Below are 14,336 nucleotides of genomic sequence, written 5' to 3' on the forward strand. Positions count from 1 at the left end.
TCCCCCTGTGGTGCAGACCATGGTGAGGCAGGCTGTGCCCCTGCAGCCCATGGAGGTCCATGGAAGAGCAGATACTCCCCTGCAACCATGGAGATGCCTGGTGAAGCAGATATCCCCCTGCAGTCCCTGGAGGACCTCACACCGGAACAGGGTCATGCCCAAAGGAGGCTGTGACCCCATGGGAAGCTTGTGCTGAAGCAGGACCTGTGGCCTCATGGAGAAACAAGCTCATGCTGGAACAGGTTTGCTGCAGGATTTGTGACCCTGCGGGGAACCCACACTGGAGCAGTCTGTTCCTGAAGGACTACACCCCGTGGAAGGGACCCACACTTGTAGCAGCCTGTTCCTGAAAGATTGCACCCATAGAAGGGACCCACACTGGAGCAGTTTATGAAGACCTGCAGCCTGTGGGAAGGATTCACCTTCGAGAAGTTGATGGAGAGCTGTCTACCGTGGGAGAGAGATACTGGAGCAGGGGAGGAGTGTAAGGAGTCCTCCCTTGAGGAGGAGGGAGTGGTAGAAACGATGTGTGATGAACTGATCACAGACCCCATTACTCGGGGGAAGGAGGTGGAACAATTTGCAATGAATTTGAGCCTGGGAAAAAGGGAGGGGTGGAAGGAAAAATAAGATTTGTACTTAGTTCTTGTTACCCTACTCCAATTTGATTGGTAGTGTTAAATTAATTTCCCTGAGTTTAGTGTGTTTTGCCTGTGATGGTAATTGGTCAGAGTGATATGTCTGTCATCATGTTGCTCCCTCGTCCAGTTGAGGAGGGGAATGATAGAGCAGCTTTGGTGGGCATCTGGTGGCCACCCAAAATCAAACCAGCCCACCAAAGCAAAAGCTGTCTCTCAGCTTCTTTGCTTGATCTGTTGGTATTCATTGTGTACTACCATGGAGAGTCTGGCTTCATCTTCAGTACACCTTTTGGGTAGGCTTCTTGTCCTCAGGCTGAACACCCCCACCTCCAGATCCCGAGGACCTTAGTGGTGCTGTGAGAGTCTCCTCCTGTCACCCTGGTGCAGCAGCCCAGTGGAACCCAGGTGGTGCTCTTCTCCCCTCTCCCTTGGGGCTCAGCCTGGAATTTGGGAGTACTGTAGTTGTCCATGCTAGTATCACAGAATCTGTTTTTAAATAGTTCCTCCAGCCAGTTCAAAAATGCCTTCCTTTGCCCCAGCACTCTCTTGCTCTCTCTCTGCAGTTGTATTGTGTGTGTAGTAACCCCATGCAGTTGTATTGTGCCCCATCATCCTGCTTCCTATTGAAAATACTAGCCAGTATCACCCCTGGTGTTCATTACATCTTCAGCTGTATCTGAGCAATTTATCTAAAAGCAGTTCTTCTCTGCATCTACATTTTCAAGAGGAACATAGCTTTCCAGGAGGGATCAAAGAAACTTAGATGAGTGTAATGAACAATCTCCTCATCGTTTTAAGCTGTGAACTCCTGGGAGCTTATACCATTTCTAAGTATATGCTTGTGTAGTCTCTGAGTTTCTGCATGACCCCAATTCTCATTTGGTTTTCTGCTTCTATCATAATATTATTTAAAAGGTGACCTTCAGGAGAAAAGAGGAAAGGGATTTTTCTCCTTTGTAACTTTATTGCAAACGTCCCAGTCTGTGGTTGGTGGGTAGGGTTTTTATTGACTTTGTTTTGGTGATTCCTTCCTCCCACGCGTTACATACATTTTTATCCTCTCTGCTTTAGAAAGCTGTGTGCCTAATGGCAGACAGCTTGGGAGGGCTCAGGTGCCTGGGAAATCAGACAGCAAGAAGACAGTTGAAGGGATAATTGACTTTCAGTTTTAAAGGTGCCAGCTTTTGTTGAGTACACCTTCTTTTCCAAACCTGAGCATTTAGCACGGTTCTCCCTCCTGTACCTCCAGGTAAGGATTGAGAAAGCATTTAAGCAGTGTTTTTCAGAAAGCAAATGAAACTTCCAGTAAGAATGGGCATTCTCTTACTGAATGAGCGTAAGGAAAACAGTTTATTCAGGACATTCTTCGTGCAGTTTAAACTAGCAAAGCAAACCAACCAAAAAGGGTCAAACACAATTTTTTTCCTTTTCAGGTCACCTTTGAGGGCTCTATAGAACAAGACAAGGATTTTTCATTCTTTTAGGAAGCAAGTAGAGAGACGATGGAATTTGCAAAGCTCAGGTGTGTGAAGGGTTTGTGTCAACCTGTGGTACTCCCCTTTTCAGTCTTCGTTTGGCAGTCACTCTGGTCCTTACGTAGACCAGAAACTATAGTTTATCTGCTGTATCTTGACACAAATACATCTTTCCCTTGCTGTGTGACTATTCTGAGAAAATACTGGTTGCTATCACTTACGGAGGGTTGAGGTACTTAGTTTTTCTCCTTCAGTTAGATAAAGTGAGTGATCAACAGGAGAGCATGCTGAGATACATACGTGCTTCCACTATTTTAAGAAATCTTTTTTTTAAATGGCGTTTCTCTCATGTGGAATTGATTGGGGTGTGTTTTCAGCACATGAATCCCAACAAGTAACTACTGGTTTATGTCAGCTAATACCATAGGAAACTATTCATTTGGCAAAGGAAAGAAATTACATTGGCATTAAGCAGGAATAAATAGAATATAATCCAGCATTTGAACTTCCTGTTTATCTGACAGAATTAAAGGAGTAACCTCATTGTTTTTTGCAGCTTCCTGAGGAGGGGAAGTGGAAAGGGAGGTGCTGAGCTCTTCTCACTGGTATCCAGTGATAGGACATATGGGAATGGTTCAGAGCTGTATCAGTCAGAGTTCAGTTTGAACATTAGGAAGCGTTTATTTACTGAGAGGGTAGTCAAACACTGGAACAGGCTTCCTAGAGAGGTTGATGCCTCAAGCCTGTCTGTATTTAAAAGGCATTTGGATACTGCCCTTGATAACATAAAGTAGTCAGGCGTTTGGACCAGATGATTGTGGTAGGTCCCTTCCAACTGAACTATTTGTACTGTCCTGTTCTGTTTTGTTCAGTTCTGTTCTAAAGTAATCACAGAATCTTGATTACCTGCAGTTTGACTGGGGTTTGTTTTGGTTTGCTTTTTTCCCCTTAGTGTGGTCCAAGTAGCTTAGATACACTTGCTATCATAACACAGTCCTAAACCAATTAATCATTTTCCTCCTCCTTGGATGCTTCTGAGTCCAGACTGGATATAGGGAATGTGACACTGTATAGTTGAAATTACTGTGTCAGCCTCTGTCCTACTCTTTGAGATCCGTAGTTAAGTTTCTTTGAGTTTGGATCCTGAAATGTTGTACAGTTGCTTAGATAGAGCTACAGAGACAGATGCTGGGAGAGAAAAAGTCTCCTCTTTTCAACTTCCTAGTGAGACTTAAGAATTCATTGCTTTCACTTTCCTATTCTTGAGTCAGCAAGCAGTATGTAGTCAAGCCCAAACCTTTTTTTTTTTTTTGGCTTTTTTTGTGCTGTTGCACATAATATCTGACTTTAAAAATTGACAAATCTGCATGAAAACTGCCAGGACTGGTAACTCTGGGCCAGTAATACTGCTGGTCCATGTCCTACCTCGATTTTTATTTTGTAATCTGTGTGGTGGCCATATCACATGCATCTGTGATGTGCAATGTGGGATGAGGGTAAAATGGTAGCTCATTCTTGCCTCTGAAGAGGGATGAATTTAATGCTTGCTGTGCTTTATCTCCTGGAGCAGTCTGCCTCTGGCTGCTTGGTTATGGAGAGTGAATGATGGTTCCCTGTCTTGGTTGTAGCCTTGTTTAATGGTCTGCGCAAGTAGTTCCTAGAGTCTTGTGAGATATTTTTAAGCCTTCTTTGAAGTATTTACACTTACAGATAACCAGTTTGACACTTGGTGTATTTGAGTTTTAGTACACCTAGAATACCACATACCAGGATTGGGACTGTCAGCTGTTATTTCGGTGGGAATTATTTTAGTTCAGGCTGTGTGGTGCTCATTTCTGAACATGGTAGTAATGAGCCACAGATGGAGGATTTTTGCCTGTAGTATAGATGTTATTTATGTTTGATTTGATTTAATATGAAGCCAAACTTTTAATGGAGTCGGTACATTTGTCTTTGCGAGTGGTTTATCTTTAGCCAAAATAAATATTGGGGTGAAAGACATTTTTGTAGCTAGGTGTTGGAAGCACAAAAGAGTAATCTGCCCTGGAGGTATGAAAGTAACAGAAAGTATAATTTCAGTTAAAAAAAAAGCCCAAACAAACAAACCAAAAACCCACCAAAAAAAATACACTGAAGTTTCAATATTACTATCAAAAATTTGAAATTTCACAAAGCTTCTGTGAACTGCTGTGTTTACTGGTGTAATTCTTCATAAAAGAGTAAAGTAGAGTCTGAATAAATTACTTGTAACTCCAAGGAATGTATTTGTATGAGCTGCTGTAATGTTTTATTTCCATTCTGGTGGAGATTTCTCAGATTGTAAGGATGGATTCCTTGGCAGCCTCACTTAAGGGAGTCTAGCAAGTCTCATGCAAATAAAAGCACCTTCAGAATAAGTGTTATTTCTTTTTCTCTTTCTCCTTTTTGTGAGATTTATTTACTTCAGAGGTCATAAGTTATCAGACTTTTGATCTATACCCTTCTCTATGCCTGTGATAAGTAACTTTTTGCTTTGGCTTAGGACAGATACCAGCATTACTGTCCAACAAATACTTTTTCACATTTATTTAGCTGTGGTGTTAGTGGAATGATAAGTAGTCATTTAAAGATTCCCTTTTTTCTGAAAGCATGAATGCTTTAGTAGGGAGGCAGGGTTTTTTCCCTTAAGATTTTATGCCATAGTACCTAGTTTATTATTTTAAGATTAATATAGCAAAATATTTATTTTGAGGAATTCCAAATACTGGTTTATTACCTTATGTGACTGGAGCATTTACATAGGGTTGCTTTAAATCAGACTGCAGCCTTGTGTAGGACATTGTGCAGAGACAGTCAAAGGTTTAAGCTAAGTTTGCACCAGAGATTGTTCATCGTTACTCTTCTGTAGATACAACTTGCACTGACAAGGGAGTGCGTAAACTTTGCTGGGAAGCATACATTTTTGTCATCAAAGATGTATCTATTGAAGATCTTTTGATTAGTTCAAAAAGAGGTGTTGGGTATGCATCAGTGTTTCCCAGATGCTTTTAGTGAGGGTTCAGTATTCATCTTATCTTGAAAAAACTTGGCCATGGGGCAATGGAAGGCAGGACAGTGTAGGATCTTCATCAAACAGAAGAGTTGAAAAGAGAATGAAACCCAGGGGTTTGGCCTGGTGTCCACAAGGGCACTTCCATAACAGATGTTAAACCTAGCATGGAAGGGTATTTTCCATACACCACCGCTTTGCGGTTTTGGTTTTTGAGGTTTCCTCTCTGGAAGAGTGAAACTTCCCTGGCAATACTGATGCATTTGTAAATCAAGCTTTCCCCCGTCAAAGAAAGTAAGTTGGTAAATGTGAAAAGGAACACTTGTGCAAACGTATAGAAGTTTAGTAAATAAATATAGCAATATTTCCTCCTAAAAGATATTTTTATCTGTTAGATTTTGATGTAATTAGTTTGTCATGTCAACAAAATCTTTAAATGGAACTGCTTAAATGTGGATTTTCTTTTTTCAGCACTGGTTGGACCAATCAAAATTCATTAAGAAGCAAATAAAAAGTAAGTAGCATGTCTCTGCTTGTTTATTTTGTTACTTCCTTGAGAATATGAACTTAGAGTATTTGAACATGATTGTGAATGTTTAAACATGGCCTTTAATGGAATAAATATTTCTTAGGAAATAGATTTAATGGCTAATTGGCTGACTATATCATGCTAAATGCAAGAGCACGCATAAGCGATAGACCAGCCTTCAGCAGCCCTTGTTAAACATGTGCTGTTTGTCTGAGACAGAGTAGGTTGTCAGGTAATTTCAGCCTGATCTGTGAAATCAGGTTGCCTGGACACCGATCATGTTTTCTGTCACTGCTACTGATCTGGAACAAATTTTCTGATTGTTATTTTATTACTTTTATTCAAAGACTGAGTAATGGAAAATATTTTGTTGTATAATGGTTAACCTCTTTTTTTGTATCATGAATAAAACCAGCAGAAATACCTTCTGTTTCATCAAGTGGGTGGTGGGGTTCGGTTTGGCCACTGAGTACTTTGTGGAAATTGGCTAAGGTGGGCAAGTTGCTTTTGGATTTCTAATAACCTGGTTACAGGCTTGGATACAGTACAGCATCAGCAGTAACATGTTTTGTTAATATACTGCAGTTGGCCACAGCCATAGACAGGCATAGATAATCTTACGTGAGATTAAAATACCATTTCTGTGAGATTAAAATATAGTGTTTTGAAAGGAAATTGTTGACCCTCTTGAAGGATCTCACAGAAATGGGTCTTGATTGCTTCATTGGTGCTTTGCCCTTCTTTCCGATAAGTATCCAAATATCTAGATGATTTTTGTAAATGGTGGAGTTCTTCAAAGGCCTTTAGGACAGTTTGCTTTCAACCCACAGTGTGTGGCTATTATTCTGCTAGAATAGATGGTAAAGATAGCTGCTGTAGGTAAGGTTTTGGTGGTTGGCTTTCTCTCATCTTTTCATCACATCACAGGCTGCTTTACCTGAAGTGACTAAGGGATTTGCAGGTGCACTTTCTGTTACAGCTGTGTCCTTTTCTTGATCTGCCTTAAAATGTGGAAAATCAATGATTCTGTAACACCTTCAACCAGTTTAGTTGCACTGTTTGGTCTGTTTAATCTGTGAAGGGCCTATTTTGAAAAGAAATTGGCCAAGCCATGCCCTGAGGAATGCCAAAGAGGGAAGCAATTTGATGGGTGTTGTAAAGGTCTGCCTCACAACAGGATACTCTTCTTTACCTTGCATTCAGCAGGTGCTTTGAGGAGAGTTCCTCTTTCATGATGGATGTGCTCACTGCTCTTTTTTTCCCAGCAGTGGGCAGGTAAGAGTCATTATTTCACTGATGCAGACCTTACCAGTAGTGCCTGTCAGCTGAGGGTACTATAACCTGTCTTCTAGGAGCTATTGCTGGAGACAGTGTCAAAGCTCTAATAATTACAGGTTTAGCTGCACATGTTTTTAGTAGAGTGGATGGTTGATATGCACATACATACTGTGTTGATGTGGTGTTACAGAAGACCTTAGAAAGGTGTGAAAGAAAGTTACTTTTCTACCACTTAATGTACCAGCAGGCTGTTGGTCTGGAAGATGATGCCTAGGCAGATAAGGAAATATTGGTCATAGTCTCATAGTGTCTGATTTTGTTATCTGTGTTACATAGAAAGTCAGACCTAGCATTCACCTTCTGATATTAGAAAACAATTCTCCCAACACCACTTTGTGGAATATGTTAGCTTTCTGTGTTCATGAGTGCCTTTCAGAGCCCTCTCCAGCACTTTCCACAGTATTTATCTAACCCTTTCTCATTCACTTGTACCAGTCAAAATCTGATCTATTGGGTCAGGTGTTTTTTGGAGTTGTGTTTGTGCCTGATAAGAAGCATCACCCTTTTCCTTCCTCTCCCTTCCATCTCCCTCTGCCTCCAGCAATAGGCAGCGTACCTGGAACTTGCTGTGGGCGCACCTCTTTGAACAAAAATGTGTTTGCCAAATGGGCTGTTGCTGGATTAATCTAATTATTAGAGTATCAGAAAGTATGGTGGTAATCTATTTTTTTTTTTTTTTTTACTGCATGCATTTTACAATTTAAAACCATGAAATATTGGCTTCTTCAAAGAATGTGAAAAACACAGCTCGCTTTGGGTTTCTTGGGTTGTGGGGTGGTGGTTGTTGGCCTGTCTTAGGAGATGCGCAACTAGTGTAAACTTTTTGTTTTCCCCTGTTTAAAATCTCTGCATACACAGTTGGACCTCCATACACGTTGCATTTTCGAATAAAGTACTATTCATCAGAACCAAACAACCTTCATGAGGAGTTTACAAGGTAGGAACTTTGTCCCCTTTGCTCTGAGAATTGGGGATGATTTAATAATGGTACAAAGGCCACAGAATTATGGGAATAGGCAGCTTGAGTTCTTGGTTAACAGTTGATTGACTGAATCTCTTCCACTTCCCCACGTGTTCTCTGTGGTGCGAAAGACTGCAATTGTATAAAGTTGCCTTAGGATACCTGGAGATCTTTTGTTTCAGCCTGGTGGGCTGTTTTCAGGGGTGTAAAAACTACACCTTGCTGGGTTCATAGCACCTGGGTGCGAGCTGGAGGATATTCTGAAAACTGAGAAAGGAGCAGCTGGAGGAAAAGGATTTTACTTACCTTTTGTATCTGCCAACTTTGTGTCTTCTTTGTATAGTAATTAACTATTATAATGTTATTCTATCTTTTTTTTTTTCTGTCTGTTTCTCACCATAGGGCATTTTCTATGTCTTCTAATTTGCTTGGCAATAGTCAGTGTACTCCCAATCAGCCTAAGGTGCTTAAAGACTGTTGATTGTTGTAGTTCATGTGCATGTGATGTTTACATTAAACTTACACTTGCAGACATAAGTTTACTGTCTCCTATCTGCTGTGTTGACCATGGTGAGGTTTTTTTCACTGCCTGAGACAAGATGAAAGAGCTAATTGTCACTACCTTATGATACTGACATGGAGGATTTAATATCCACTATCAATTTAGTGCAGCAGTGTTAATTCGATAAAAGGACATATTCCTATACAATGTATAATTAACCTATAGAACTCCTTGCCACTTAAGTGATTAAATACAAGATCTTAAGGGAATCAAAAAATCTGGATGATTTGAGGGCATCTGTAATGAGAAAATGTGGTTAAATTAGTAGGAATAATATATATTTTCTGAAAATCGATGTAAGTCTTCATACATCAGGGTGCATGTCTGACAAGTATTACATTTCCCCTGTGGTCGCATTATTCCATTACTGTCTACTGCAAGATTTCTTGCTTAATCCTCTGAAGCATATGATCCTAGTCACTGGAAGATGTGGGTTTCTGAGCTATGTGATCATTGCTGTGATCGAGTAAGACATTTCCTCTGAAAGTATTAACCTCTGATGCTTTGTGATCTAATTGTTGCTGAAATATGACAGTTCAGAAGATTATTTTAATTAGAAAAACACTTTAGTCAGCTAAATTTTCAGTGTTATGAACAATTTTATTTAATCATAAGCTTGACAGAAGATGTCTGTGAAACTAGGTAAGGAAAATGAAAATGAGCTAGAAATTGATTTTATGGTGAACAAATAGTTGTATTTTTCTTTTTTGTAGGGGAGAATAATTTTGAATGTTGCTGGGTTTTTTGAAGAATCTTTACACTAGCTGGATCAGATTTTCCATGTAGCATGTTGAGTAAAAAGTGAGGATTAAAAACTATAGACTCAGAATTCAAATGGGAGTAAGAGCAGGAGGAAAAAATACCATTAACAGTAATCATGAACTGACCTGGTTGGAGGTGGAAGTTCAAAATAGACTCCAGTTTGTAGTGAAGATGTCAATGTCACATTCTCATAATAAGCACAGAGTTGAAACCCATCACTCATTCTGTCTTTTAACAATTCAACAACACAGTTTAAATCCATTTGGAAGACATCTTCTGTCACCTTTATGGGACCTGTTTAGGTAGGTCAGTTAGAAAAACAACAGAGGAATGTGTGTCATGGAGAATTTGCTGATTTGGAATATCAGCAATTGAGATTCTGATGCTTGTCAGTCTGTGTGCAGAAAAAGAGCAAGAGTAAACCATACCAACCAGAGCGAAGCCATGGTGCTTTACAGGCCAACTGACACAGGCAGAAGAACTGCCCAGATTTTTTCTTTCAAATTTAGAAGAGTTCATGAGATTGTGAATCATCAGAGGAAAACAATAGGAACAGGAAATACACTTGTCTATGTTTAATCTATGCATGCAAATACCCAGGTTTGATTGGCATGTCAGGTATTAGCCAAGTATGTGAATCAGAGCTGTGACAGAGCTAACGTGGATAAATCTAATTCTGCTTTAGTGTGTCATGAGAAGTCTTTTTCATCTTCCTTTTCATTTCTATTTCCCTGTCTGATTCCAACTATTCGTCCTTCCTCACATTCACAGCACATCCTCTGTGATGAAAAACACTTTGTCTTTCTGGCTCCTTTGTAAAGGTAGCAGAGGTTTACTTACATTCACATTTACTGGGTTGACACTCAGTAGTGCTTTGTACTTGCTTCTCTTGCATCACGCATCATGGCAAGCCTCACCCCACAGTGTCCAAAGCAGTGCAGAGCCTGCCTGTGCCACCTTGTCCTGAACAGAGCTCTTGCATGACCTGGGGTGCTTCTGCATACCTCAGACCCTAACTCTGAGTGACTGTGAAACATGAAATGTGCCTATAACTGAAAATTAGCAACAGCTTAAACTACTACTACAGTTTGAAGGCTGTAAATTCCTACTTGGCCTCCTAAATAAATGTGTGGACTCTATGGAGTTCAGGTTTCTTTTATTCAGAAGTTTTCTGCTATTTTAAATTATAATTCAACCTGGGCTTTTTCTTTTTGGTAATGTGGACTCTCCCATGTTCTGTGTTTGAGAAGGTAGACCTGAAGTCTTCATGCCTTTGACTCTAGATCCTGTAGTTCAATTCTTCCTTGAATTGGGAAGGACTCAGATCAAGAGAATGTCAGAATATCAGTTACGTTTAGGTTGCTGTGGTGTATGCTCAAACAGAGCACATCAGTAAACAGCAAGGCTTTGGACAATGTCCTGAACACAGCCAGCAGATGAGAAATGTTCTCTTCTTTCTGATTTTAATGAAAGCTAGGGGAAGTTTGAAGGTTGCAGGGTGTATCTGGGTGATCCCAAAGGCCCTTTTTCTTAAGAGCCATGGGGGCTAGAAAGATGACATTATATATACTTCTGACTTTCTGAATTTTTATTTGTCAGGTACTTGTTTGTATTACAGCTCCGGCAAGACATTCTTTCAGGGAAGTAAGTACCTCTTTGCTCTTGCAACTGTAATTTAACGTATTTATTATAGCTAATCGCTCGGTGATTTAAAATTTTACTTTAACTGTGTGATCCTTTTAATTCTGTATGGTATTTGTGCACAGATTATAAGCATGATTTACAGTTCCGCGTGCATGGGTTTTTTTTGCTTTAGAATACAGAGATAGATGACTTTGTGTGCATCATGATTATATTATTGACAAATAGAATGGGTAAAGACCTTTAATGGATCAACCAGGTGATGGAAACACATAAAGAGCAAAGACTGTCCTGATTATTATTATGACTTGAAAATGTAACTTGTGCTTGCCATATTTTTCAGCATGGTAGGTAAAACATGGGAGGAAAAGATGAAGTGCAACACTTTCTCTACAGGTCAACCCTGCAAAAGTACTTTGTGTGTTTATAGTCTCACCCTGGCCAATAAATTCACACCTGCTCTATTTTCCTTTTTTTTTTTTTTTTTTAATTACAAAATCAAAAAACCTCAAAGCCATGTTCTAAAATACAGTGTGGAAGCAAAATTGGTCCCTTAGTCAGTTTAATGTTGTCTCTATTAGTTCAAGCTTGTTTTATGGTGGAGTGTATCATGTGTTCAGTGTTAACTAGAATGTACCAAATTAGGAAGTAATCATATACAAGTAAAAATAATTTTAGATGTTTCATGACATTAGTAGTTCATGGAAGTTAATGTTTCCATTTCTTACATTAAGCTACTTTTTAGCTTTATTGCAAGAAGAATTCACTGAGAAAGGCAACATGATTTTTATACCTTATTTTTTTCTTTTCAAGACTGAAATGCCCATATGAAACTGCTGTTGAACTCGCAGCTCTGTGTCTTCAAGGTATGGTCTCTTTTCACTCTTTGTTACTAGTGCTTTCTCATTCATCATATATAAATGCCATTCCTTTAGCTGAGGAGAAGAATGTTAGGAGATCACTTCCGTGCCTTCCCCCCGTTCATAACTTCTGTACTCCACTGGCCAACACTGGCACACTTGCCAAAGGGAAGAAACCTTAAAGGAGTGGATGGGCAAAATGTTCCATGGCGACCAGGGAAGAAAGACCTCAAACAGTTGCCCACTGAGTGAGAAGGTGTAGTGTGTTCACAGTACTGCTGGCTCAGCCTGAAGAGCCAGGTGGCCCTTCAGCCCATGCTTCATAGAATCAGCTAGGCTGGAAAAGACCTTTAAGTCCAACCATTACTCCAGGACTGCCATGTCCACCAGTAAGCCATGTCACTGAGAGCCTCATCTACATGGGTTTTGAACAGTGATTCCACCACCTCCCTGGGCAGCCAGTTCCAATACCTGACCACCCTCTCTGTGAAGAAGTTTTTGTTAATATCCAATCTAAACATCCCCTCGTGAAGCTTGAGGCCATTACCACTTGTCCTGTTACTTGTTATTTAGGGAAAGAGATCAGCCACATCCTCTCTCCATCCTCCTTTCAGGCAGTTGTAGAGCTTTGCACTAGGCGGGTCCCTGTGGGTGTAGTTTTGAACACGGGCTTCCTGCTCCTAAAAGAAAGTACAGTGAACTGGACCACTGTAGGCATAGCAGCAGCAAAATTAATTGCAATGAAAAATGCTCTTTCTCCTTCATCTGGTGGTTGGCAGTGGTGCATGGAGTGCTTAGGTAGAGCCTTTTACTTTAATACAGCAATGGAGATAACTCAGTGATGCTAGGTGGACTTGACAATCAAAACTGGGAATTCAGTTCCAAACAGCAGCAGGTATAAATCTTGAGGCAGTGGATTATTTTTCTGCTCCAGTCTGCCACAGCTCTGATGGTTAGGTGTGCAAAGAACTACTGCAGGCAAGCTCTGTGTCTTTTTAAGATGGGAAAAGTCTGGCGCTCATATTTAATTTGTTACTTCTATTTTCCATTTTCACAGATAAAAACAGCAGTAACCTTACCCCTGGTCTAAGCAAGTAGAACCAAGCAAAAGGCAATAGGTTGATGCCTCTACATTTTAGATAGTAACTGACACCCGTGATTACCGTGTAAATGTAATACTGCAGCTATCCATCATGTTTATAATGTCCCCAGCTAGGTACCAAAGCTAACTCTCCTTGACGCTCTCTGTGGGAACACACTTTTTATACGTTTCTGCCTTTTTTTTTTTCTTCATTTCCTACAATTTTGACATCATCACAATAAGTTTCTCCAAAATTCTTTCATTATTGTAATTAATTTAATATCTCTGCTGACATACACTATAAGTAGCATTTGATATTCTATGATTCTATGACATAACATTTAGCATATTTTACTGACGTTGGGAATTTAATTAAGCAGAAGAGTTTTAAGAAATGTCAAATGATTACTCCCTCCTCAGAAGGTTACATTTACCGTGTAAAATCTAATCTTGTTCCTTAGTGAGCCTTTCCTAAGAGTGAAGAAAAGTTACAAATGGCTATTTAGAAACTGCTACACTAAGGCCTCTGAAACAAAAGCCTGTTCTCTTCACAGGACAGCTTTAAACTTCATACATGTTCTTTATCAACAAAGTTGTTCCATTACAGTAATTCTTTCTTTGTTTCAAACAATAGGTTCCAAGGCTGGTGTTTGGTGTGAATCATCTTTCAAATATAAATTGTTAGTTTGTTTCCAGGCCCATGAGGAAATTCTGTAGCAAGTAACGTTGATTTGCAGTAGGGGTGACTTGTGAAGCAGATACATAATCCTGTACTTCACCTAGGGATTATCTGCAGAAAGCTTGTAATCAAAACTTGAATCGTCACTCTTAGAATAACTCTTTAACTACCTCATTAGTCTTGCTTGGCTTTCGTATTCAACCAGGTGTACTTATGAAACTGCATTAAACTCAGAAGGAAAACATTCTCTCAGATCTCCAGTATTCAGTTCTAATTGTAAGCCGTCTTCTTGGGATAGTGAAACCTTTTTCTTCTTTCTGTGTAAAAGAATGAGCAATATAAACATGTTGATGCATGAACAATATAAACAGATAAGTGTGTTTTGGGGGGTTTCAAAACCTTTCTCAGAAACTTCCTTTTAAATATTTCCCCAGTTTATGCAGTTATTTATTAAAGAACATGGATAATGTATATAAATGCATTATATAACAACCCATCACCACCACCACCACCTCCAAAAAAAAAAGCAGCAGAGGAGAGCATGCCAAAGCGTAATACTTTGTCATAAAACCTAAAATGAAGAGGTGGGTCCTCTGCTGTGCCCTGTGTTGAAAAATGTTAGTGCTGCTGAGCCATTCAGGGAACGTAATTCCACAAGTGAGAGCATCCTTGTACTGAGCCTGTGCTTTCCCCCTTCTTCCGCTCTATGGGGAGCTGGTGAGACTTGCTGGCTCTTACTCTTAAGACCTATTTCTTAGAGTTCAAAATGATGACATAGT

General features: G+C 39.8%; 1 protein-coding gene across 1 annotated transcript in view; it reads left to right on the top strand.

Moving 5' to 3' along the window:
* LOC130606548 (band 4.1-like protein 4B) overlaps positions 1 to 14,336 on the top strand; it is an 83,208-nt gene that overhangs the window by 57,584 nt on the left and 11,288 nt on the right. The window contains exons 3-6 of the mRNA XM_057423011.1: positions 5,616 to 5,658; positions 7,870 to 7,948; positions 10,896 to 10,940; positions 11,751 to 11,803. Of these exons, the coding sequence (XP_057278994.1) occupies positions 5,616 to 5,658; positions 7,870 to 7,948; positions 10,896 to 10,940; positions 11,751 to 11,803 (220 nt within the window). The remainder of the gene's footprint in view (positions 1 to 5,615; positions 5,659 to 7,869; positions 7,949 to 10,895; positions 10,941 to 11,750; positions 11,804 to 14,336) is intronic.

The sequence above is a fragment of the Pezoporus wallicus genome, unplaced genomic scaffold (assembly GCF_028554395.1).
Source record: "Pezoporus wallicus isolate ANWC-B61680 ecotype Strahan unplaced genomic scaffold, APGP_CSIRO_Pwel_v1 contig_749, whole genome shotgun sequence".
NCBI classification, from domain to species: Eukaryota; Metazoa; Chordata; class Aves; order Psittaciformes; family Psittacidae; genus Pezoporus; species Pezoporus wallicus.